We start from the raw sequence: 27,182 nt of genomic DNA on the forward strand, positions 1-27,182 counted from the left end.
GCTTGAAAGCAGCCTGAAGTAGAGCGCTTTTCATACTGGAAGTGTATGAAAAGGCAGCGCATCTTAGCGGTGAAGAACATGGACTGAGCTGGACTGTGCCTCTGCCTGCTTGACCTTAGGCACAACTTATGTAACCTCTCTGTGCGCTAGTTTTCTCATCTGTAAAATTGGGAAGATAGTTGTACTTGATACATAGCCTTGTTTGTTTGCTTATCCATATGATATAGTAAAGGCTAAACATAAAAAGATTCAAGTGGTATTTTGATACTACTTGCAGTAAAATGGATTAAAGAAAATGTGTGATTACTTGGTGTACTTTGATTTTTAAGGTTGAGATTATAGAAGGTAATGATCATACTCTCCCTTAGGTAGGGCAGCCATCAAAGACAATGCTGGATCATTGGTCAGAGTAGAAAAAATTTGCTTTTTTTATTCATTAAACCAGAAACTGAGATGTTATTAGCTTATTTTCTAATTAACACAAAGCATTTGGTAACATGCAGTGTGAACTTTAGAATGTCCTGGTTGCTTTTCAGAGCATCCAACACAATTCAGTTCTTTGTGAAAATGCTGTTTTGTATGATGTAGTAGGAAAAGTTCTCAACAATTGAAATACATGACCTGGGTTCCCCTGCTATTCATTGTTCAGTTTTCCTACTTGCAAAATAGAATGAAGTAAAACAACTCTATAGTTCTTTCCAGCTCTTAATAGCCAGTGATTCTTTTCTTTGTTGTACTTTGTAACAATTACTGTAACAATTACAATTTGTCTCCTAAAATACTGCTGTCATTCCATAAAATAAAGAATTCAGTAGATATAAGGTCAGTTGCAGAAGCAGCTTTTCTAAGATGAAACATCAGCAGAGTGGCTGGGTTCTTGGCTTTCTAGTTTTCTTGCAGTTTGACTTGCCTCTTAGAGAAGTGGCTCCTGACTATGAGGAACTTAAATCCTTATCCTCAGTTGTCCCAGCTGATTCCCCTCATTCTTTGGCATCCTGTTTTCCATAGTCAGCTGCTTAAACTATTCTTTGCCTGTCTTCTGAATCTAGTTTGTTGCTGTTCTTCTAATCCACATACTCCATTTCTGAACCTCCTGTTTCAAACTAAAACCAACAGTGACTTGAAAGATTCCACAGACCAAACTAGTGAGCTAGGAAAGTAGGCTTGCCAAAACTGTATCATTAGTTTTGACTTGTTATAACATTAAGGCATAAACCATATTTGGTTAAACATAGCTGAAAAGCAATGGATTTTTAATTCAGCTGAATAGCACCACTGAACAATTGGCTTTTATTTTTTCCTTAGAATTACGGCGAGCAGTAAGAAGCAGTGTATGGAAAAAGGAAACAGCTGCTCATCAACATGAGTATGGGGCTGAAGAAAAGCTAGAGGATGACATGTACCGGAAGACTTGTACTGTGTGTGGCCATGAACTGACATATGAGAAAATGTGATGTTAAGTGATCTGTTCTACAGTGTGGAAATTTAGATTGGTCCTGTTCAAAATTCACCAAAATGTAAAGTCTTCACAAATGAATGAAACACTTGTATAAATAATGCTCCAATAATTATGTATGTTATGGCTTAACAGCAAGTTTCAGTTAAGGTCCAGCAGGTCTGGTGGGCAATACACTGAGTGTGTGACCATTTTTTCTATAATAAGGCTGGGAGCTGAGCAATAGAATGGGTTTAAAAGTGTTAGCTTAGAGCTAAAACTGAGAAATAATGACCAAGGCAAACCCTCGATTGAGGTTAAGAGGAAGAGCTTTTAGCAGTAAAGGCAAAAGCTGGCCGAGCTGGATTCATATCCCAGGAACCAGCAGGGATGGTGGTAGACCACTGCACCCCAGACCCTGGGCCAGGTCTTCTAGACCATGTCTGTCTCTAAGTCAGGGTACGAGGGAGCTTTGCTGGGACAAGTTTTCTGTATCCTTAGGGTTTATGATAGATCTTAATATCAGTGTCTGGATATCCCTTTTCAAATCTGGGTAAAGTAGAAAAACATCTAAACTGTTTGTTGATCAAAGGTAATGATAACTTGTTAACATTTACTGAGCATGTTCCATGTGTCATGCAAACAAACACTATGCAAAGTGCCTTACAGGTATTCTCATGTAACCCTGGGAGGGGAGACCGCTTGCTTCTATGTTTATGTAGCACTTCTAAAGGAATGGTAACCTACAACCTGACATCACCCCAGACATTTGGATCAAGTTTCAATAGTCGAATATTACCCCATCTTGTCAAATGGGTTACAGGGTAGTTACCTGGTAAGAGCAATTGATCCCAAGTGCTTGATTAACGGGTGTATGCATTTTTTTTTTTTTTTATAAAAACAAATTCAAGATAGATAATTTCAAGTTGTTCTTTGACAGGACTTTTTATCTTACTGCTACAAATAGGAAGTTTTTATACATTTTCATGTTTTTCTTCAGATCAGCTCTTGGAGATTATGCTTGAAGAAGGGCAAAAGTCAAAACAAGTCAAAGCCAAAGACTTGAAAATGTAATTACTAATTGTTCCCTATATAAGTATTCAATACAGAAATGTCTAATATGTTTTTCGAATGTTGATTTTTTTCATGTGCTATGCTGAATATTACAGCTCAGTAAAAATCAATTCTGAATGGGCAGCAAGACCTTCTTTGGACTAAACAAAAAGCTTCCAGCAAGTAATTAGGGGTTCAGGCTGCTGACCACTGCATTGGGAGATAAGGAACCCTTGAACCACCACATGGACATAGTTTCAGATTCCATTTACTAGCTGTGGACCTTGGGTAAGTTATTCAGTGGGCCTGTTTTTATCTGTCATATAGGCATAATAATCTAATGACTGTCATGATGATTAAATATGGCAAATCTATAGCAAATGACACGTAAGTTATTAATGAGCATGTATTATCGAGACCAGTATAGCTAAGACTTTTCTCCTTGAGGTGGGCTTCCAGTCAGTCGCTCTTTACCTTCATCAATTTAAGACAGTCCTGGTGTCCAGATATCATTGACAGCCAGATATGCTCTACTCAGGTCGCCAAGTTCTGTCCTCATCATTCATTTTCGGATATAACTGTAGATTATTAGTAAGTTATAGAAATCACTGCTAAGTACTTTTCAGGAAAAGCAAGCAAACTTTATCTTCATTTGAAGTGCTGAGTAATTCCTGTGAGATTTAGAGTCAAGGAAAACAAAAATTATGTTTACTTGGACAAAAGCATGTTAAATGGCATCAGTGTAGTTTAATATTGATTTATTGCAAGGTGCGATGTACAGTGTGACGTGCCATTCTTTTGTCTCTGGGAGCTTCATTTTTGGGGAGAGCAATTGTTGAATGTTTGTTTCTTCAGAATTCAATCTCTGGTTTGGTTTTTCCATACACCTAGTTTGCCAGACTGGATCAGAGCAGGGTCACATCAGTGAGCAGTTGTTAGACCCTCTCTTCACATGTAATGGCTGCTTCTAAGAGAAAGGAGGTGGATCAAGTAAAAGTGTAAGTAGCCACACTTTGCAATACATTATGAAAGGATCACAAAGCAGCTTCAGGGTCAAAGTTACCAAAGCCTTAAATGGTTATCCTTTAGCTTCTTGAGGACAGGAGCTATTTCTAACTCATTACATAGTTTGTGGGAAGGAGGAACAGGATAAACAAAAGAACATTAGCTAAGCGCTTGGCTTTTAGTTCCCTGCCAGTAACTTGCCATGCACCTTTAATCTTGTGATTATTTGTCTTAAATGGTATGGTGTTTTAAAATCCTAGGAATTTCCATCTACTGAGTAGACTATATTCTGTAGCCATTAAGTATATGATAAACCAAAGAGACCCCATATATTATGCACCATAAACTTATGATGTACAGAGTTTAAAAAAAACACCTATATTATATAAATGAACAAAGCTACTTCAGTTGTGGGATTATTGCTAAATTTTTTCAAAGGTTCAATTAAATAAAAACTAAAAATGCTAGAAATCTGGAATGTCAGATAACCCCTTGTTATTTTACAATGTACTTTTCTTATCTTAGTTAAGCCTCAACACCATATAGGAAACAGGTTTAGGAATTAGTAGTTACTTGGACCAGATTCCACAGAAATAAAATCCAAACCTACATCTAACACTAGGCATTAGTCAGTCTAGCTACTTCTAAGTCACAATTTAACACGAAATTCACTATATGAGCTGGGACAGATCTGTTTCAGATTTGAGATCACCAGATATTCTAAGATGATAATTCCAAACTTGTCTGCATATTGCAATTACCTGGGAGCCTTAAGAACTACCAGATATGTCTGTGTTTGAAAGACTGTGGTTTAATTATTAATTTAAAAATAACTTTAGAGAGCCCCAGGTGATTTATTTTCAGATTTAGGAATTGCTACTCTGGTAACTTTTTAAATAAAAATACTACAGTAATTAAAAGTATTTTGAAAAGAAAATTTCAGATGGAGGTATTTTACAAAGAAACCACTAAAGTAGACTGAGATGATAAATCATGAAATACCAAAGTTTAAAAAACATTTTTAGTTTTATTTCAGCCATGTTAGGTTATTACCCATGAGCTGTGAAAAGCTATGCTACTTGATAATAAATTCATCAGTTCTATATACTACTTGGTAAATAAGCTTGACCCTCTAGTGTTTCACATACCTCAAATTAGTTATCTTTTGTGCCTTAAGGAGAAAAAAAAATCAGAAAAGTTGTATTTGTCACATATATGATACATCCTATGTATTATCACATTATTGTCATTAGGGAATATCTGCTTTTTAGGGGAAACTAAGGGTAATCAATACCATATTTCTTCACTGTCCTCCTCTCTCTCTTTCAGAAAGTGACAGGATGCTACAAGAAAGCAAGCATTCAAACAATCAAAAATAAGACAGATTATTTTGAGATCTTTTAAAAAAATCTTGAAAGGGAAAAAAAAAAAATGACCCTTAGGCCTGCAGGGCACAGAACTGCTGGAACACAGCCAGGATGTGAGGGTCTAATTCAGCAGTGAAGAGCAGGTTCTCCAGGGTCACCATGTACTGCTGGATTATTTGGTGATGCTGTAGACACAGAAAAGGGCGTAAATGTTTAGGTTAGGAAAAGTAGCACATAAGCAATCTCAGAGAAGATTCCCCTAAAGCCCACCCACATTGTGGAGTGATGCAAAAGAGCAGAGAAAAAAGTGGTTTAGCTGGTAGGAATAACAACCCTGGAAAGCCCGAATATTGAGAAAATGTAGGGGGAAACGAAAAAGAAAAAAATGATGGTCAATAATTTAAAAATTCAGTTCTGGTCTGTTTCTATGCAACTCATAATTCAAAGCAGTGGCAGCAGCACCTGCTACTATTCTAGATGACTTCAGCTGGTTCTTTGCCCTAATTGAAAGTGAAGTCGCTCAGTCGTGTCTGACTCTTTGTGACCCCATGGACTGTAGTCTACCAGGCTCCTCAGTCCATGGAATTTTCCAGGCAAGAGTACTGGAGTGGGTTGCCATTTCCTTCTCCAGGGGATCTTCCCAACCCAGGGATCAAACCTGGGTCTCCTGCACTGCAGGCAGATACTTTACCATCTGAGCTACTAGGGAAGCCCTTCCCCTAATTAGGACAGACTATATAGTATGACTTTTTTAAAGTTGCCCAGACAAGGAATGAACTATGAAAAAGAAATTTTGGAAATCATTTCCTTTTTTGGTTAGGACATTAAGCAAAGAGATGTGTTAAGAAGAAAATATTTAACCTATTTATATTTCAGAATTACCCAGTGATCTGTTAAGTATTCCACAAAACAGGAAACCCAAAACTCACTGTTTTTTTATCTTTTAAAATAGAGGTCATCTGTTTTACTGAAAATCAGTGACTTATTGAGCCTAACTGGAAAAAATTGTCAGAAAATCAAAGTTTCTTCTACATGTACATATATAAACTTTAATATACTCAGATTCCTATAGGATCAGGCTTTACTCTAGATTTTTCAAGGAACTTTTTTCCCCCTTTAAGCCTTCTGCTTTAATCACTCTTGTCTGGAACAGATAAGGACTTGCTTGGGGTGTTGGTGTCTGAAGATACCACTCTACTTCAAATCTTTAACTTAAATCTAACAGAGGATGTGTTGCAGTCTGCTTTCTGTAAGAACCTCAGGGAACTATTAATAGCGCCTCCAGAAGCACTGTTACCATTTGAACTTTGGATTTATAGAGGTTCTTAAAATCTTATTACTCTTCCCTTAGCATTTTTCTATTTTATGTTACAGCCAGGCTCTCCAACAAAGAGAATGGCAATTAGGAGTCTGAGTGATATAGAGCCGATTTTAAGCCTAAATATTCTGATGAGCAATGGTAGGAACAAATGGACACTAACTAAAGGGCTTTACAGGTACTATATAACCTAACAAACTTTATGCTTTTTTTAAAATGGAGAATCCCTGTGGCTGAGAATGTGCTGTGTTTAGTGGCTCAGTCGTGTCCGACTCTTTGCAACCCCACCAGGCCCCTCTGTCCATGGGATTTCTCAGGCAAGAATACTGGAGTGGGTTGCTATTTCCTTCTCCAGGGATCAAACCTGGGTCTCCTGCAATGCAGGCAGATTCTTTACCGACTGAGCAACCACTGCTTAAGTCATGTCATTTTGAAGCTCTATTACTTACAGATTGCATTCTAACTGAGCTAGGAGAGTATTCCCATGGCTGAGAATAGTGGTTTATTATCCTAATCAAAGTTTTCCACAAACCTGTAGGAAGATCTGCTGGAGCCTCTCTATACAGTTCTTATACCATGGTGTTAACACACTGGTCCCGTCAGTTTCACAGCGTACTAAGTGCTCAGTCAGGATCATGATAAAACGCTGGAAATAGGGTACAAAGTTCCAGAGGTGTTAGTAAAAAGTCTTATACTTCAGAAACAATCACACTTTTGACCAAGAGACCTCAAAGGTATTGCTTGTTTCACCCTATCTTTGTGGTGTGTATCCCTTTCATGATTCAGTAAATACTGAAGTGTAGAAAGGCAGACCAGTGATAACATGAGTTGTTTAGTCTTTAGTCCCTAAGTTGTTTTTGACTTTTTGCAACCTCATGGACTGTAGCCCACCAGGCTCCTTTGTCAACGGGATTTCCTGGGTAAGAACACTGCAGTGGGTTGCCCTTTTCTTCTCCAGGGGATCTTCCCTTTCCAAGGGGTTAAACCCACATCTCCTGCATTGGCAGGAAGACTTCTTTACCACCGAGACACCTGGGAAGCCTGATGAGGTGAGCAGCACATCATTTTGGCAATACAAAAGTAATCTAACCATTAATATTTAGATTACTAATGCTAGTAATTCTTCTTAGAATGTGTTTTAAGGACATAATCAGAAATGTTAACAGGAATGTATACACAAAAATCTTCAGGACGGAAAGCAATCATCTAAACGGATCTACAAGTACTTAATAATAGCATCCCCCATTTTTTTTTAAGCAAGAAGAAATATACATGCTAATAACAGAATTACCTCCAATTAGTGAACTTTTATTTCCTGTATAAATTTTTATACATTTAAGACCTTACAGATAAGCATGTATTACTTCTAATGATTAAAAACATTTTTTAAAATTAAAGAAATATACTGGTTTTTTTGAACCTATCAATGTCCCAAGTCACGATACCTGAAATATGACAAGGAAGAGATTCTTTTGTTCACTCTGAGCAGATTCCACTTTTTCCTGCAGTCTTTCTATTTGTTCTTCAAGAGCCCCATCTTTCCTGTCACTGCTTCTGTCATCATCATCACTTCGCTACAGAATGCAAAGGAACAAAAGGAAACAACCGTTTAGAATTCCAGTGTATTTAAACCGCAACAAGCAGACCTGAGGATTTTACTGTGCATGATCAAATACTATCTGAAGACTTGCATTCCATAAGAAAAGAACCAAACATACAGGCAAACATCCAACATCTTGTAAGTGCTTATCTAGGCCAGGGAAATTCAGTGGCACTTGTCCTGGGTAATGGCATTGGGTTTCCTATATAGCAGAATGAATTATGCCTTTTACAGGATAGTCCACTCAAGGAGGAAATGTATGTCACAGTCTTCATTCAAAATGAAAACAGCTTTGGAAAATGTACAGTTGATTCTTGTTATTCACAATGGTTGTTTTATGAAATTGCTGTGAACTCTGAACAGTGAACTGTTGCTCCTAGGAGAAATACAGGGCTAGGGTCTTGGGAACCTCTCATCACAAAACTTTTTTGTTAACATAAATCTGCACTGCCCGCACAATAGCCACACGTGACTACTGAGCACTTAAAATGTGGTTAGTGTGACTAAGGAACTGAATTGTACATTGTATTCAAATTTTATTAAAGTTACATGTGGCTAGTGGTTATTACATGGACACCACATATCTAGAGAACAGGGTGGTGTGAAGTCAAGTCTCTGGAGTAGGTACACGTATAAAATGGGGATGATGCCATTTACCTTAACAGTGTCTTAGGTTTGTGTAAGTCATTAAACTTGCTTTTACCTTTTTCTGGTAAATGTGCGTACCACTGGAAAACTGTCATGAAGAACACCAGTACTATCTGCTAAATCTCAGGATACCTCCAGCTCACTGCTTCTGCCCCACATGACTACAACACTAAACATACTAATAATACGAGGAGTATTTTATGGGTCCGGGAAAGACTGTCTCCTCTTGCCCTGCTCCCTCCCCACCCCTGTACCAGGGAAGGGGTGAACACCATCAGTCTTCTCTCTCTTTCCCTCTTGCATCACAAACTTTTATAGAAACACAAGTGTCCTCCTTCCTTCTCCTTCAGGAAGGCAATAGGATGGTAAAGTATGGAAAAAGCAAGCTTTGTGGCTTGCTAAACAGGTTCACCATGCAGGAAAACGAGAGCAGCAGACACCAGTCCTTCCCTTTCCTCCATTTCTACAAACAGCTCTGCATGATTTGGTCTCAAAAAAAAAGCTCCCATCAAGGCAGTAATATTCTCAATGGTTTCTTATTTTCTTTGACCATTTACAGTCGACACAAGACTTACCCGTTTGTGTTGTCTTGCGAGTTTTTCTTTAGCCTCTTCTAGCTCTTTCTGGATCTTCAGAACGTGTTTGTTCATCTTGCGAATTGTGGAGTGCAAGATTTCCCAAACAAACAATCTTAAAGTAATAAGGCATTTGGTTACTGTATGTTAAACCATCAAGAAAATAAGACCTCTCAACTTTTGTAATCTACACATACTTAAGGTCTTATATAGCCTTCTATTCTTTAGGCAGAATAAGGTATATTTCTCCAGCAAGATAATTTTTCCTGTACTATCAATCATGCACACAATCTAGCTCTACCCATTAGATTCAGATGAGCTTCCTGAAGGCAATACTGGGTCCTTGTCATTTTTCTTACGTTTTATACTTCCATCCCCTACTAGACACACATAGAACGTATGTGTACACAGTCAATGAAATGGCAAACCAGAAAAAACACCGTAGAAACAAAAATACATTTTTCTCTCTTTTGAGTGTAAACACTATGTATTGTGGTTTTTTTGAAATGGAAACCTAATCTGAGGCTCATTCACATGCTTTATACTAGCACAAACTCAGCCAATTCTCTTGGAACATGTAAGAACCTCATTAGTTGATAATAGCTATCAACTGCTGGGCCTTTAGGAATGAGATACTTAGGTCAATTTTTCAAACTACTCAAGTACCAGGATCACCTGTAGGTGCTTTAAATGTTCATTGCATAAATATGAGTGTGTTAAGTAGCTTAACTCCTTTTTATGTCTACAACATTATGTCCCCTAACTCCAGGATATACAGCACAGAAGAGTACTTCCTTCTACAAGTTTTAATCTGGATGATGACAGTTTAAGTGGAATATAATAAAACAAGGTCTAGAATGTTAGCAAACAGGGTAAAGGAGCAGAGTACTTTAACTCTGCATCAGTCAGCTGGTCAGGAAAGGCTTTGCAGAATTAGAGTTGCAGACTAACTAACTGTTTACAACTAACTAGTTGTAAACCACTAAAGATGATGGCTAACACATACTTGAGTGGTCAGTTTTCTGGGATGCCACACATCTGAGAATATCCTTCTGTTGCTCTCATTTCTGAGTGCCAACTTGGCTGGTATGATAATCTTAGACCACACTCCTTCACCCTAAAGATTCAGCTGAGTCCTAAGCCAATAACAAATACAGTGAAGAGGATAAAGGTTGTGATGGATATTTATGTCTTTGCAAGTAATGGGTTTCCTATTTTGTGTCATCTCCTGTTGTCCTAGTCCTGATCAGGTATAAACCCTGTGGACCCTGCTTCATGTATAAGAACCAAACTTAATGAAAGTCTCTTTCCTTTAGGAGGAATGAGTCAAGAGAGAATTTTCTGTGTATTACATCTAGGATTTTTATGACTGAGACCTCCTTCCCCCAGTGGCATTCAGGTGCCCACAGGCTTTCCTCAATCCCTCATAATGTGCACTTAACCTACAATGGACTGATTCCTGCCAGTTCCTAATGTGAGCTCCTGCCATACAGCCTGATCTCCCCACCCACAGTCTGGATCCTCTGTAAGCATTTCCACTTCTAAGTCCTACTTCACCTTGTGTGCGTCCCTGAGAGACGCTGCAGCCAGACTGGTGTGTGTGTTTCCACTGTGCAGGACTCTCTGCCACGTCCAGACTGCACCACTGTGATACGAGTATTAACCTGGTCTGAACCAGAACTTGGAGCTCATGTATAAGAATTCTTAGAGAATAGGAACTTTGTAAAATTACCCATTTTACCTAGTAAAGTCACGAGATAATTCTGAAGAGAAGATCCAATTTGCTACTGCAGCACAGTCAACAATCTGTGTACGAATCATCTTATCTACTAGTACAGCAATCATCTACAGTCAGAGGAAAGAAGTTATTCAGGTAAGTCACAGTTATATGTAGGCCACAATAATCCCACTGCTACAAAAGTTAAAATAGGATCGCTGTGAACATTCAGTAGCTATGGAACTGAACAATTTGACCATTAGGTCTCAAGATTTGTTTTCCCTTCTGCTTGGCTCTGGTACTTTTTGTAAGAATACAATAACACAAAGACTGAGCAAAAAGAAACTGTGAATGTTAACACTTAAGACATACTGACCAGATATTTAGTAATACATCTTTTGTTACCTGGATGTTATTGACTGCAGATGTTTCAGTATTCATTTATGTAATAAACTGCTGGCCACAAGCATTAGTTAGTGCAAAAATATCCTGGTTAATAATGTGTCAAAGTTAACCCTAAAGTTTTATCGTGAAAAATGTCTTAAATATACTCCAAAGTTTATTTTAATGCCTCTTTATAACACATGGTATTAAAATAGTACACTGAGATTTGAGAAATCTGGGGCCTGTTTAAAAATAAAACTGGAGAGATTAAAGAACTATTTCCTACCCAATTGGAGAACCTTCCAAGAAATAAGCATTCTTACTTAAAATGTGTTGAGATATTATAATATCAAACCAAATCGTAACACTTGCTCTTTAAAGAATGACTCAAACATCATTACTTTCACAGCACTAAAATTATAGATTTAAAAACTGTTTGAAGGGCACAGTCAAATTTCATGTTCTACAACTAAAACAATGATATCAAGTGCCTTCTTTTTATAGCTAAACAATCAGCATCTCAACATGTCTAATTAGTTTTTACCTGTGGATGGTTCCGCCAGACCTCAAACATGACTCTTAGAACATGTAATTTTCCTTCATCACTTTCAGCCAGGGTTTTGAAGACTTCATGAAACCTTTTCATGGTTGGCGGGGGTGGGGGCAGAAACAGCACATATAAACTTATTGAGCATCTTAATATTTTCAAAGCTTTACAACGTTACTCAACTTCCAGTGCAGTATATAGATACAAAATAACCAAACATCGTTAACCGTTAAAGAATATAAAAGGTATGATTAGGAATTCAATTTGAATGGCATTTGTCTCAAAATCTTAGGAGAATTACAAAATACTATCATTAGCCAAGGACTCTAGTTTACTGTGTATTTAAGGATAGATGAGGGCTAAGGAATAATCTCCTAACACAAGTATAGTATTTTGCCTGCATCTGTGGTAGCCCTGCAAGTCTCATAGACTTGGAAGTTGAGACGGGGTGAGGAGTCTAGTTTCTCTGCCTGATTGGGAAGAATATATGTTCCTTCTTCATTTAGACTGTATGATGAGTTAAAAAGTTCTGTCTTTAGATGCCAACCTTTGGGTGGCTCCCAAAAATGCAGCTGGCTTTCAATTCTGCTCACCCTCTTTTTAAGAAGATCCTTGGACAAGCTGGGAACTTTTTGACTGTCCTATGGACCCAGGTTTTTGTTTCTCTAAAGGTTTATGTGAAAAAATGTACACTTTATATATACATGCAAACCACAGACAGGAGCCATAGGATGGGAATTTTAGCTACCATAAACCAAAACCCATTGTATCAAATTATATGATACTATTAAGATCTTTATATTCAATAATCTTAAGGTAAAAACTACTACACCACTGGTATTCATCCAGCAAAGTTTTAAACCCTCAAGACAGCATGTGTGTTCTGGTTGTACTTACTTCGCAAGAGCACTGAAGGAGTGGCTGAATGACTTGGCTGCTAAGTGTAGCAGAGTCTGTACAAAGACTTCTATTTTCAGTGGGTTAAAGCTGAATCCTTCATCTGAACAACAGTCCACAGTAAAGAGAGTTAAGAAGATTAAGTATAGCAATTCTTTGGCCCCTAACCTGTATTGCTAAACAGATGGCACACTCATATCCAAATACTAAGTCCCACGTTCAAGCAATGTCTCAGAGAACTAACAGACAATAAAAGACCATCACTGATTAATCGCATATCCTCAAAATATAAAACTAAGCATGACCTTAATTCTGAAGTTTTTGGGGATTGTTTCCCAAATTCTTCTATATGATCCATTTCTTTTTACAAATACCACATAGATTTCTTTGTTCTTATCTCTCTACATGGTGGCAAGATAATATAGTAAAAGAAAAAAATACAGTAAGCCCTTTACACTGTAGGTCCATGTCCTAAGATGTCTGACAATGTCTAGATTTTAACACTCTGAATTATACTTTCTAAATATATTCTAACATAATACAAATTTCTTAGAAAAATATAAACAAAATCTGAGTAATACTCTAAACACCATTAATATTTTAAGTCATTTTTCTCTGCACCTCATTATGTACAGATCTAACAAAATTTCCCTCCTAAATGGTTACACCATTGTCCCAGTAGACTTTATCTGTTTCACTAATTTGTCTTTTTTTGTTTGAGTTATTGTAGTTTCCAAGATGTTTTAATAGATGACAAAGCAAGTCCCTCTCATGGCTTTTTGTCTTATATTTTGTTGATGATAAACTTATAGTTCAATTTGGAGATAACATCCAACTTTATAATACACCAAGTCTTCCTGTGCAGGAACCTCTCTAAAGTGAAAGCAGGCAATGTTTAAGGGAACAGATACCTGTGTTCTGGGGAATAACTGACAGGCTGTCAGGCTAAACAAATATACTGTATGAGAATTATGTTTCTACTTAAACCTAGCCCATACATAATTCCATTCAACAAATATTTAACTCCCTTACCATCATCATCATCCTGATTAGGATTAGGGACGTCTTTCAGAATGCTGAAGATTTCATCATTGGTTGCTTTACTTTTAAAGGCAACAGCTAAACAGAGGGCAACTGAATGTCCAGGAAGAGAGTCTAAGCACAGAATGCAAAGAGTTAAATAACTGAAAAAAAAAAATCACTTTCTTTTAAAACAGAGTACTCTCTATCCTAAGGTCAATATTTACTCTGTGTAAAGATAACCACATATGAAAGTTTCATTCAATATGTCAATGGCTTTTCACCTAAAATAAGGCGTAATAGGTTTCTTGCCTCAATATTTCCTTAAGAACACGGAGCTAAGTGAAATTCAGAGTGTGAGGCAGGTATGGATCTTCCTCAGGAAACACAGCTGCAACTCTCCTTTGATGGTCTCAAATCCCTAGGCCTCTGTAAGCTGAAAGGCTGAGAATCAATGTATTTCTCTTTCATTTTGGTCAGTGCGCCTCCTTTTCCCTAATACAGTGGAAACTAAGTTTGGGTTTGAACAAGGTGAAGGCTGCCAACTTAAGACAGACTCTTTGCTTTTCTCTTTTGCTGAATCCACATACATGAATCTACAAAAGCCAGATGCTCGTGTGCTGTGACTCCATGTTAACTGTTGGTTAGTATCTGTCAGGTCCTTACTGTATACTATCTGTGCTAATACATATTGTATGGCATCACCAGAGCAACTGGAAATCTACTTTTAATGTAAGATAGACAAAGAGATAGCAAAAAAGGCAGTTCTGACACAGAATATGAGTTACTAAGCACTTGGAATGAATAAAGTCAGTTCCAACAATTCACATGTACTCTACTTTTCTTGAAAGTGGGAGAGAAAGGGAAGAAAATTCCTCCACCATCGACAAGTCTACATTCTAGGTAAGGAACCAAGATACTCACATAAAAAGTAGCCAGAGAGTAACATGAAACTGGCTTGCTAAAGGTTAAGAAAATATTTACAAGAGTGGAGCTTGGGCTAGATCCTGGAGAGAGAACAGGAATCTGAGAACAGAAAGGGATAATGGTACAAACAAAGGTAAAACCAAGAATGAGAAGCATGGAAAAAACAAAGGAAGTGGGCTTGGCTGGAGTGGAGATTCATTTGAGAAGAAGTGACAAATCATAAAGTAGAAACAACAGTTAGGCGGGCCTTAAATGCTAGGCTGAAGGCTGAGTTATTTCTGTGGGGAAAAAAGAAAGCTCAGTGTTCAACAGAAGTCTGAACTCTTTGATATCAAAGATGTATCTTATGGTTCTCTGAGCCAGCACAAAGCAGAAATCAAAACGTGGCACTTGTAACTACATCAAGCTTTGCTCTTAGCAGAAAACACAGTGATCAAGAACAAGGCTGCTCAGTATTTAAGTCTGGGCTTTACCTCTTTGAAGCCATTCCCTCATTGTAAACTGGTGTTAAAAACATACCTATTTCTCAAGAGTTGTTTTAAGGAATAAGTGACACAGTAACATAGGAAATGGAATACTCAGCACTGGAACCGAGTTTTGTTTCAAGGAAAACAGGTGTAGTCTGAAGTGCAGGTGGAGAAGCAGGGATGCAACATGACAAAGCAAGGGAGAGGAGTGAGTTTTAAGATACAAAGAACTGCTACCCAACATGAAGTGGAAGGCTCACAGAGGAGCTGAGTTCAGTGCCATGTAAAAAGACTAACTTGGTAACTCCACACCTACCTCTCTACCACTGCTCACCGGCGCACAACCTTCCCTCCAGGAAGTGTAAAGCACAATATGGCGTATCAAATTAAACAGTCCCTTTGATTTACAGTCCAAATCTCAGAAGTGACGTGACCAAAAAGAAAAGTATGTTTAAGAATTTACTTCTAGACTAGGGGCACACTGCAGGTAAAACATAGTCTCTATGTGCGCCTATGTTCCACACCTGTACTGTTAGCAGACGATAAATCAATTCATGTAATCAAAATTGCCATGACAAACACATACGTTCATTTTAGTAAGTTCTGGCTATAAATTCATCTTGCTATACTTAAAAACACTTAAAATGTCATGAATAAAACATTATGAACAATATTAAAAATAGTTACAAGACAGTAATAACTAAGTAAATCACAGTAAATGTTTAACATTATGACAGGGCAAATAAAACAAGAGGCTGGTGAGAAATCACCTTGCAAACAGAGAGAATATAAACCCAAGAAGAGAAATAATTCACTTTCTCCACCTTAGATAACTGACTTAATACTTGCATTAGTACCTTTGAAAAACAGGATTCATTACTTACTGCTACTTTCATCTCCATATTTGTAAATGCAGGTTGGGTTTGCAGGACATAGAGCTGAGAAGGTAGGAGGGACAAAATCTAATATACGCTGATGGTAAGACAACCTACAACACAAATAAAAGCCTCAGAAAATACCATTCACCAGTTTCATTCTTTGGTAATATCCAACTTTACTCAGAAGATAACACCCTGCACTCAGTTGACAACCAAGAAGTAAAGGGGCAACAAGTCGTTTTAACTCCTGTCTGGCCAGCACACCAGAACTCACGTCTTCTTCAGAACTTTCTGGTTTGTACCGAGATGTGGGCCAGTGGGTCCACAAGCCGGGTGGCCAAGGATGTGAGCTGGTAATGGTAGGGTGGGATGAGGTGAAGGAAACAGTTTGTATGGTTGGGAGATTGGTTATATTGTAATAGATAAATACTTATCAAGACTGTGGGAGACAAGTTTCTTAATGTCTGCCAAGGTATTTAGAAATCATGGCAAAGGGGAAGGCTAGGAAGAAAAATGATATGGTGGGTTGGAACTGGAAAGATACACATATCTAGGTGGATATAAAAACAGATTTATGTATGTATGAGTATATGTGTGCATAAATATATTCACTATGCTTGTCCATCTAGAGGGCAGAAACCCAGTAACACCCAATAGCAATAAACACATCAAGTGTCCAGACCTTGCTACTTAAATACCACGCTCCACTAAAAGAAACTCCGCCTCTTTGAATGAGTAGATGATTCCAGGAAAGGGGCAAGGAAACGTAAGAAGAGCCTGGAATGTCTGTGCCAGAAATAAGGAAATGCTCAGTGAATGGAGGGGGAACATTAAAGAAAGGAAAAAAAGACACAGAAGGCACAAAGGACTCCCAGTGGACAGATCAGGGGCAATCTGAGCATCAAATTAGTAATGACAGCAATGAACTATAATCCACTGAATGAAATAGTCTCTACTGACATAAACACAGGAATTAATAAACAGGTGAAAAAGGAAAGCTCGCTCTTACAGTAGAAAGCAAACTAATGAATGTAGAAAGAATAGTGGAAAAAGGGAATCATCTGAGGATCATCATAGTGGTGGCAAATAAAAGTACGAGTTGCAGTGGAGATCTGATGTAAGACGGGAGTGTTACCTCAGGATATTTCCCACAAAATATTAATCAACTACAAAGGGAAAAATGGGGAGCTTGAGGTTGAGAAGCCTGACATGGCCATATAATCAAGATTAACATCTTTAGTGCTGGACAATGCAAGACTTGAGTCCTGAGGATGCACCAAGGCAACACAACGAAGTAAGGGCCGCATTCTTTAAAACTGACAATGACGTGAACGAGAAAGAATAATAGCAGTTCAAGGTGAAGGAATCAGAAGAAAATTACAATTAAATGCTATACATGCTCCTGGATAGAATTCTGGACCAGAAAGGAAAAAAATATTGTTGGGGTGGTTGGCAACATTTCAGCAGCATCTGTGGACTGCACACTGGTGTGACTGTGTCAGCTCACATCCTCATCTGGAGAGCTGTGTGCTGGTCATGGAGAGGTGTTTTTTTGTTTGGGGGAAATATACAACCAACTATTAAAGGGTGATCAGACATCATATCTACAACTTGTTTTCAAGAAGTTCAGAAAAAGACCAATATAAAGGGTAGATATTATACAGAGGGAAAAAGGACTAGGCATTAGAACAAATGTAGTAAAATGTTAACTAGGGGATCTAGACGAAAATGATACAGAGTTCTATTTTGGCAACTTTCCTAAAATTTGAAATTATTTCAAAGTATATTTGACAAAAATAAACTTTTTGACTTAATTCACATAGAATCCAGATGGCACGGCTGCCCTAATTTTTCAGCCTAAATCTGAAAGGGAAGAAAGACAGGTACTTGGATTTTAATCTGGACATACATTCAGAGAAGGGAAACCTCCCCCACAGAAATGAGACAACCTAAGCTAAGGAGAAAACACAAAGAACTTACCTCATACATTTTTCTAGAACTTCTCTTACAAACTTTGGTTTGGGACTTTCTGGATCTTGAGTAAGACAATCTGACCTAATGACAAAATACAGTTTTACAAGTTCTTACAAATAATCCGCATCTATATCTACCTTGTATTTAGCTGCAAATAGTTCCCTTCTACCTAGATTATTTCATTTATATATATATATAAAACTAAATCTTTCAGATCACAAAAAAGATTGCTTTTATATTATAGTTTTAAATATTACTTTTTAAAATGGTAAACTGTAGAGAAAAGACAGATATAACACTACTTACCAATCTTCCCAGCTCCAACGGAATTGGAAGTTACTTAGATGATGGGAAAACCAATTAATAAACCTACACAAAGAAGGGGGGGAGGTGGAAAAGGATGAATGGTTGCAGTTTATAATAGGAATTCACATAATTCTTCAGACAAATAAGACCCTATTTTCACCCTACCTATAGCTGTTACTTTCTCCTGCCACCTACCCTTCTCTGTGCAAATCCTGCAACTCATCATCTACTTCAAAAAAGTAACAGTCCCCATCTCACTCCTCCTAACAGTGCTATCCTTTTCAAGAGAATAACAGATACGACTCAAGTGCCTGTTTTATATCAAGAACCTTATATATGTTTATATTATATAACTTAATTCTCACAGTAACTGCTGAGGGATATATTATTCCATTTAATTGACAATGAAACCGAGCTGTGAGGTGCAAAAAAAGATTAAAAACATTTTATAAATGCAAGAGCCAAAGCACAGTCTTTCATTATCATACCATGCCCTTTTTACCACAAACAACAAAACATACCATCAAAGGCCCTTTTTCTCTTAAAGACACCCCTGATCTAACTAGATAAGGATCACTTTAGTATACTATATAATGCTGTGAAATTTGTAAGAGCCCAGTAAATACTTGCTGAATGAATGGCATAGTTGGAATGCCCAGAGCAACTGGTAGTTTATTAATTAGACTGGATAAAACCTCAGCAGACACCTTAAAGCATATCCCTATGTCCCTATAATTTCAATCATTAAAACTACTCAAGATAATAGGTCAACACTCAGGGTAGCCTTTTCTGATAGTTTTCAAATACTGCATTTGAACAATGGACATGACAGATTATGGAAAATATGCACTATCTGTTCTGAGCTAATTTGGGAAAGTGACAGAGTAAGAGAGCATATTAGCTAACAGAGGCAGTAAGATCTCACCCAAAAGACAACAGTGGGCATGCCAATTAACACGGCTGTAAAAATCCAATATGGTCTTTTGTATAAACCAAGTCTTGAAGTTGTAGTCATAGAGAAGTTAATTATTTTAGAAACAGACACTATCTATAAACAAATACATAATATATAAACATAATAAATATACAGGATTAGACTCTGCTTCTACATATGAATTAGCATAAAGTCTATTTTAAAAGCTTACCTACCTAATACAAAGGGAAAGTGTAACCATACCAAAGCACCAAATAAGCAATGAAATTAAAGAAAACTTCAGCAAGGGTATCATTTCATATTGAAAATTAAGACTAGAAAGTGAAATGCTATATTACAACAAGTATGAGCTTTATTATATATAGGATTATTTGGAGGAGGCAAGAAAGAAAAACCAACTTGGAAATTCTTAAAAGGGCAAATATTTTTCTGATCAAATACTTTTATAAAGTATAGGGAGTAGAAGCTGCTAACACTCTATAGAAATAAGGCAGGGACTTCCCTGGTAATACAGTGGCTGAGACTCCACGCTCCCAATTTAGGGGACGTGGGTTCGATTCTTGGTCAGGGAACTGGATCTCACATGCAGCAGCTAAAACCCTCCGCAGCCAAATACTAAAAAAAAAAAGGCGGGGGGAGGGGGGCAATACTATACCTGTCTACACATGTAGTATTCATTGTGTCCAAACGCATATATAACATTTCAGTTGCCTGTGCAAGCTGTGAATTTCAGGATAAGGAAACTATACCCTCTTTGAAAATAAATCTGTGATAGAAAAAACGAGTAACATTTCCTAGAAGTCTATGAAATGACTAGTAATTCTTTTCAAGTAACTGATCTTTGAGGTATCAATGATATACAGTAACACCTGACCTTATACACCTATGAAATCAAGATAATAAACATTTACATCACCTCCAGAATTGCCACATTCTTCTTATAATCCATCCTCCCTTCTTCCCATTTATGCCCCCAAGCAAATATTGGTCTGTTGTCATTACATTATTTGCATTTTCTAGGATTCTGTGTAAATGGTATCATATACTATAAATTCATATTTGTTTAGCATCTTTTATTCAACATATATTTTGCAATTCACTCATGTTGATGCCTGCATTGAAAATCTGTTTGTTTTTTTTTAACCTGAGTAGTATTCCATTGTATAATTGTAACAAAATTTGCTTATCCATTCATGTATTGATGGATATTTGGACGGTTTCCAGTTTGGGGTTGTTACACATAAAGTTATAAACATTAATATTCTTAGGCCAACAGTCAAAGAGTAGAGTGGCTGACTATATGGTATATGTGATCTTTAACTTTTAAAGAAATGCCAAACTGTTTTCATGAAGTGATTTAAACCTACCAGCAGAAATATTTAATAATCTTGTAAAGCCAGGCCAAATAGAGTATGTTTAAAAACAAAGGAAAGGATACAACTTGGGGTAGAGAGCCAGGCTGAAGTTTGCACAGTTCAATGAGAAGTGTCGTGTACATCACATCGATATGAGGCGGTGCCGGAAGTTGAAACAGCTCTGCAAAGATCACCTACAAGGGAATCACAAGTCAGCACTCAATTCGACAGCTATCCATGCATTTCTACTATTTAGAAAGACCTCAGTGTTCTAAATTTTGTGATATTCATAATTTTAAAAAGTAACTTTCTAACCTTAAAAACTATGCTCTCTAAAACACAAAGACCTATGATTGAATACCATAATGAAGATTCCTTATCTCTGTAACTCAATCAATAAGAATATGCAAAAATTAATGCTTAGCTGATATTTCCAGAGAATTAAATTTCAACTGTGAAAGTATCAGAGTTAGTTCAGGGAGGTAGTTTACTAAGGACTCATAGAACCATCAGAATTTCAGCTCTATAAGAAATAAAAGCCCTCTGTAGACTCTGAGGATGGGATCAGGAGATAGTTAAGTCATTCTGCACAGTTAGTACCTTTTTGGTAGTCCCAGACATTTTGGCCATGCTCTTGTTCAGAAACTTGTTTTCATCCTCCATATATAATTTGTGGGCCACATACCTAGACTTCTAAAGCCTAGTTCACATTCCTCCTCCTCACTCCCATCTCCCACACTTTTGTATGAATTTCTATACATTTTGCAGATTTTAAAATGTGACTTACGTTTTGCACTTCAATTGACATGTCAGTGAGTGAAACCCATTACCCTAAGCACGCTCTCAAGTTTTGTAAAGACAGAGCAGATGCACTGTCTGTCTACAGTGCCCAGATGCACTACACCACTGTTCACATGGGTAGAGTATGAATAAAAAGTGAAGTAAAGAATACACTGTAATTATGTTCACGCTGAGCATTTTAACATAAAGGAATAATATAATTGACAGTTTGACTCATATATCAAGTGAAAATACTGTTTTTTGGGAAATAAATTTCTATAAGGTGTTCAACTGTACTAATATCCTCCTCTATATGAGTTAATATGAAATCAAAAGCATTATCTATTCTTTTCACTTCCAAAACAATTGGCTCTTTTGATTTCTAAGAATAAATAAGGATTCGTATTTCCCTACCCTTGTGATACAGGAAATAATATACTAGTCCAGACTACAATAGTAGTAAGAAACCAGGTAAATACAGTTAAAAAATGGGTTATCTGCCTAAAGAATATTATAAAGTATTTAAGCCACTTATACATATGTTCCCTGGAAAAGGAAATAGTAACCCACTCTAGTATTCTTGCTTGGAAAATTTCACGCACAGAGGCGGCCTGGAAGGCTACAGTCCATGGGGTCACTAAGAGTTGGACAAAGCTGAGAACAGACATGTGCACACACACACACACATCTGTTAAGTGGACAATGTACTGCTAGAGTTACAGGTAACTTACATTATCCATGATAACTATCCTTGAATGAAGACATACTATATAAATAAATTATATGCAACTCAAAATTTTGTTTGGTTACTGGGCTTAACCTCCTCTTTTCTCTTGACTAACATGGTTAAAAGAGCTCCAAAACTGAAAGCAATTTCCTCTTTTCTCTGTTAATTTTCATTGTCTGACAAGCAGCAAGAACAATAACAAAAGGCCAAAAGTAGATTACACTTTACAGTCAACAGAAAGATTCTGAGACTTTGAAACAAGCTCCATCTTGGAATGCATACCTCAACTATGTGGTAGTTCAAGGGGATCTTGTTCTTCCCAGGATAACTCACTAGCTGTGCAGCACTGTAAAAAGTGTAATTTAAGTTTAGTGAGTATACACAGATATATGAAAAACTAAATAAGCAGTTTCAAAAACAGAGTGTGTAGATATAAAGGAAATATTTTCTGAAATGTTCTAGATTTCAGTTACTTCACCTAACTACAGCACAAATTATTTTTTCTACCCTAAGGGAAACTCTTTAATGTATATCCAAAACTCCTTGAAAGATCAGAAAGAATGTAAATAATAGTAAGGAAGTACATTCAGGTCTACGAACTTAAAAAGTTTTATATGGTAGACTATCCCCAAAATGCTATATTCCTTTCCGTCTTAAAATCCAAACTGAAACTTTCCAAGGTTTTAGAAAACATTAAAAATAAACTTTTCCAAAGCTTGATGTCTAACTGCTACGAAACAGAGCAAAACCATTAGTATTCATTTATTCCTGCAACATTCATCCCCAAAATAGCTTGTCACTCAAATTAATTTATCCAGAACATATGGCAAATATCCACATAAAAGAGCAGGCATCATATGCATAACACTGTAAAGCACTACAGTACTACTCAGCATCCAGAAAGTACTATTTGAAGGTGAAGTGCCGCCAGAAAGCAAGTCAAGTGTTTTCGAAATTGGTCTTAGTGAGACGGAAACCAGAAGAGGAAGACTTTCTTACTCTTAACATACATTTTGCTCTTTGAAAATCATCAAGATTGCTACTTTTTCGCCACACTAGTAAAAGTACCACGAAAAGCATCTTACCAAGTCTTCCTTTCCTTCCAATGGGACTTAATGATGCAGTGAAGATTCTCTTCTATTACAAATCTTTCCACTGAATGACTCCCTGGCATTACAGGACCCTGGAACCAAAACAACAGCTATATACTACAGACCCAGACAAATATTTTTCATTTAACAAAATATATAAGAGCTTATTATGTTCCAGATACTTTTTATATTGGATGCTGAGGATAAAAGTTCACAAACGTGAAAGCTCTGTATTTCAACAAATTTTGTGTTCACCTACCTACAAGAGAACTAGAATATCAGTTATAGTTTTTCTTCTACCTGACACTACTATCTCTGCCCACCTCAAGTCTTAAATAATTAACTAAATCATTAACTTAAATGCAAACTAAATAATTTTTTGTATATTATTGGCCCTTGATTTATTTTTTTACACAATGAGACTGGATTACTTCCATAAAAAACATGGAGAGGGTGCTTCCATGGTGGCTTGGTGGTAAAGAATCCACCTGCTAACGCATGGGACATGCATTTGAGCCCTGATTCGGGAAGATCCCACGTGCTGCAGAGCAACTACGACCGCAACTACTGTTGTGCACCACCACTACTGAGCCCAAGCTCTAGAGCCCAGGAGCGGCAACTACTGAGTCTATGTGCTGACTACTGAACCCTGCATGCCCTAGAATCTGTGTTCCGCAACCAGAGAAGCCACTGCAATGAGAAGCCCGAGCACTGCAACACAGAGGAGCCCCCACTTACAGCAACTAGAGAAAAGCTTGCACAGCAACAAGATCAAGCACAGCCAAAATAAAATAAATTAAAAAATAAAACTGGAAAAAAAACCCAAACACATGGAGAGGGGGAGATTTTATTTAAAACACTATGTAGACATAAAAAATCACATATATGTTGAAAGATATCCACACTGTGTTGTTTTTGAAAAGGTTAAAGAACATTATCTATGTATTGTTTAATTTTTAAAAATATGCATAGCAAACAGGTTCAATGCATTTATTTTTATTTACTTTTTTAGTCACCACTGTAGACTCTTAATGGTGACTTTTACTTTATAATTTCTAATTAAAAAAGAAAAACAAACTTTTTTTGAAAGACCAGAACTAAACAACCAAATCCTCTTAAGATATCTTGTATATTTATGCTCTTCTGGCAAAGCATGATGGGCACATCACAGAGGCAATACCAATTACAAACAGTACAGGAGAGGCAGATTTTGAGGTCCTATTCTAATGTTCCCTTTGCACAAATAAATGCCTAATCACAAAGATTCTAATAGTCTTATTGTAAAGTAGACTTCCAATTACATATACCTAATTAGACCATTACATAAAGTTGACTAAAAGCATTTTATTATATATGGAATACTGCAAGTGGGTAGCAAGTTGATAATTCTGTATTTATAACCAATTACCCTGGGTCGGGAAGATCCCCTGGAAATGGCAACCCACTCCAGTATTCTTGCCTGAAGAATTCCATGGACAGGTGAGCCTGGCAGGGCTACAGTCCATGAGTCAGACATGACTTGAGCAACTAACACTAACTAACCCATTACCCAACAACTATTTAATCTAAGATAGGGTACACATATACTAAAATTTCACTGATCAAAAGCAACTTTCCATAGAATAGAAGAGAGAAGGCGGGGGAAGAAAACTCAAACTTGACCTTAGGTGGTAATACGGGTTCTTATGCCAGTGGTTCTCAACTGGGGGCAATTTTGCCCCTAAGGGAACATCTGGCAACCTCGGGAGACATTTTTGGTTGTCACAACTGACATGCTACTGGCACCTAGAAGGTAGAGGCCAGGGAGAATTTTAGGCATCCTACAATTCATAAGACAGCCTCATAACTAAGGATTCCCCAGCCCAAAACATCAATTGTGCTGAGGTTGAGGAACTCTGCTCCATGCTGACTGGAACGTACAAGCAACAGGTGTGACAGAGCGCCTTGTGGGCTACAGTCCACGAGGTTATGAAGAGTCAGGCATGACTACACCACCACTACCACACGGCACTTTAGTTAGGCGAGTTTCTATTCAGCACCAATCCAGTGACCACTATGCTTGCTGCTTGGGTATTAAGGTTAATACAATTATTTGCATAAATGGGATCGCTAAGAGTCGGACACGACTGAGCGACTTCACTTTTACTTTTCACTTTAATGCATTGGAGAAGGAAATGGCAGCTCACTCCGGTGTTCTTGCCTGGAGAATCCCAGGGATGGGGGAGCCTGGTGGGCTGCCGTCTATGGGGTCACACAGAGTCGGACACGACTAAAGTGACTTAGCATAGCCTAGCATAGCAAAATATAAAGGCTATCAACAACTTGATCTCATAATAAAAAATATATATATTTAAGAACTATAAAGTCAGCTTATACACATCTTTGGGATTTTTAAACACTACTGAGCACTTACCATGTGTCATATATCATTCTGTATACCTTATGTGTGTATATTAATAATTTAATCCTCATTACAACTTTGTGAGCTATATACTAATTATTATTCTATTTAGGAAACTAAGGTAAATAACTCACTCAAGAACGCACAGCTGGGATATGCCTAAATCGGGATTAAAACCCAAACCAACCTGGCTCTTGAACCTATACTTTTCAATTGTACACCATGCTGTCTCTTCATTTATACAAGCTAAATACGATTTCTCACATAATGAGGTGATTCCATTCACTGAATTAGACGTTAACCTCACTGCCACTGACCCTCTGAGACAATGAACGACTCAAAATTGAAATGTCCTGCAGGCATAATTCCAACAAGATGAAACCGTAAGTACAACATAACCCAGGCCCTTTGAAAGAAACCTTTGCTGACCATGCACGTACCTCAGGATCATCTGTGTAATCAAACATTCTGAAGATGACCCTCGGCATCGGGTACACCGAGTCTTCAGTGTGAGGCGGCGGTGTGAATGGAGGCAGGTTGTGCTGCAGGGCTTCACACAGGATGCTGTCAAAGGCAAGATAAGGTCTTAGGATGTGCCGCTCCTGCCAGCGATCCTTTTTCAATTTCTGAATCTGGGCCCAGAGGCAATCTAAATACTAAAGACAGATTAATGTTTAACAATTAATAGATATTTGGAGGCTAGGTGAAATAACATTTTGACCAGACAAAACCAAAAATCTACTACCTTCTAAAATACAGGATACAAAAGTAAGCTAACTTATTAAACACAATACAAAAGAATAGTGCTATGTTTCTGCACATGTTTTAATTACTTTACAGAGTCTGTCTGGGGCTGTTATATCTTATTTTTTCAAATTGGGCATTTAAGTAAAAAATACATCAACTCTATGATATCTGGAATCCCACAGAATAGGTAACGTTCTAAGGACATTCTAATATGTATTAAAAATACACTATATGCCTAGGGCTATAAGGAGCTGAACCCCTGAAATGAAGTGTGAAAACACAGCTATAGTATACAAATGTGATGACTGAGTATGTCAGAGATTAAGAACCTACTCTGACTGTGCTTGTATCTATCACAAGAGACTGAAGTCAATTTACCTCTTCTTGCGGATGTGGTTTCTCTGCAGTCCATACTTGTAACATGGGCACATGAGTCTTTTGGCGTCTTCTAGAAGTTAGAATGAAAATCTACATTTAGGTTTTTAAAAACATGAAAAGATGTTCAGTTGCTTTCATAACTAAGAAAATGAAAATTATGGGAGTAAAACATTTTAACCTGTCAAATTATCAGATATCAGAATCGTTGATAATGTATTGCCAAAATGTAGGCAAATACACAGTTTTGAAAACACTGCTGGCAGAAGGCTAACTGATAAATAATCACTTTAGAAGAGATGTGCAAGGGTAAAATCTCTTTCAAAGGCAATCTGACTAAACAATCTATCAAAATTAAAACTGTTAAAAGACACTTGAACCTAGTAATGCCATTTCTAAAAATTCACATAACCCGCAAACACATTTGCACATGTACACAAAGACATACGTACAAAGATATTCACTGAAACGCAATTTAAAATAGCCAAAGACTTGCAATAGGCTCAATGTCTACCAACAGGAAACGAATTAAAGAAATTATGGTACATTCAAAGAGTTGAATACCATACAGCTGTTAAAAGAATGACGTAGAGCTAAATATTTTACACAACAAATCCAAACTGTATTAAGGGGGGAAAAGGAAGTGTGTATAGA

The 27,182-nt window shown here is 37.3% G+C and overlaps 2 protein-coding genes across 6 annotated transcripts in view; one reads left to right on the forward strand and one right to left on the reverse strand.

Moving 5' to 3' along the window:
• Window positions 1–3,959, forward strand: part of XPA (xeroderma pigmentosum, complementation group A) — a 30,584-nt gene extending 26,625 nt beyond the window's left edge. For 3 of the 5 annotated variants that reach the window (XR_825863.1, XM_010847057.1, XM_010847059.1), the window contains one exon: window positions 1,306–3,959. Coding sequence is in view for 2 of the 5 variants with exons in the window: in XM_010847057.1 (XP_010845359.1) it covers window positions 1,306–1,454 (149 nt within the window). In the remaining 3 variants the exon portion in view is untranslated. The remainder of the gene's footprint in view (window positions 1–1,305) is intronic. The other 2 variants (XR_825862.1, XR_825861.1) reach the window with 2 other exon arrangements.
• A 547-nt stretch (window positions 3,960–4,506) lies between these two features.
• Window positions 4,507–27,182, reverse strand: part of NCBP1 (nuclear cap binding protein subunit 1, 80kDa) — a 37,394-nt gene continuing 14,718 nt past the window's right edge. The window contains exons 7-23 of the mRNA XM_010847064.1: window positions 26,532–26,601; window positions 25,847–26,062; window positions 23,000–23,097; window positions 22,197–22,260; window positions 20,491–20,601; window positions 19,708–19,772; window positions 18,119–18,181; window positions 17,819–17,893; window positions 15,845–15,948; window positions 13,579–13,701; window positions 12,547–12,649; window positions 11,647–11,740; window positions 10,743–10,846; window positions 9,002–9,116; window positions 7,624–7,752; window positions 6,711–6,824; window positions 4,507–5,045 (exon numbers count right to left, since the gene is read on the reverse strand). Coding sequence (XP_010845366.1) covers window positions 4,932–5,045; window positions 6,711–6,824; window positions 7,624–7,752; window positions 9,002–9,116; window positions 10,743–10,846; window positions 11,647–11,740; window positions 12,547–12,649; window positions 13,579–13,701; window positions 15,845–15,948; window positions 17,819–17,893; window positions 18,119–18,181; window positions 19,708–19,772; window positions 20,491–20,601; window positions 22,197–22,260; window positions 23,000–23,097; window positions 25,847–26,062; window positions 26,532–26,601 — 1,762 coding nt within the window. The 3' untranslated portion in view covers window positions 4,507–4,931. The remainder of the gene's footprint in view (window positions 5,046–6,710; window positions 6,825–7,623; window positions 7,753–9,001; window positions 9,117–10,742; window positions 10,847–11,646; window positions 11,741–12,546; window positions 12,650–13,578; window positions 13,702–15,844; window positions 15,949–17,818; window positions 17,894–18,118; window positions 18,182–19,707; window positions 19,773–20,490; window positions 20,602–22,196; window positions 22,261–22,999; window positions 23,098–25,846; window positions 26,063–26,531; window positions 26,602–27,182) is intronic.

The sequence above is a fragment of the Bison bison genome, unplaced genomic scaffold (assembly GCF_000754665.1).
Source record: "Bison bison bison isolate TAMUID 2011002044 unplaced genomic scaffold, Bison_UMD1.0 scf7180017864243, whole genome shotgun sequence".
Taxonomy (NCBI): Eukaryota; Metazoa; Chordata; class Mammalia; order Artiodactyla; family Bovidae; genus Bison; species Bison bison.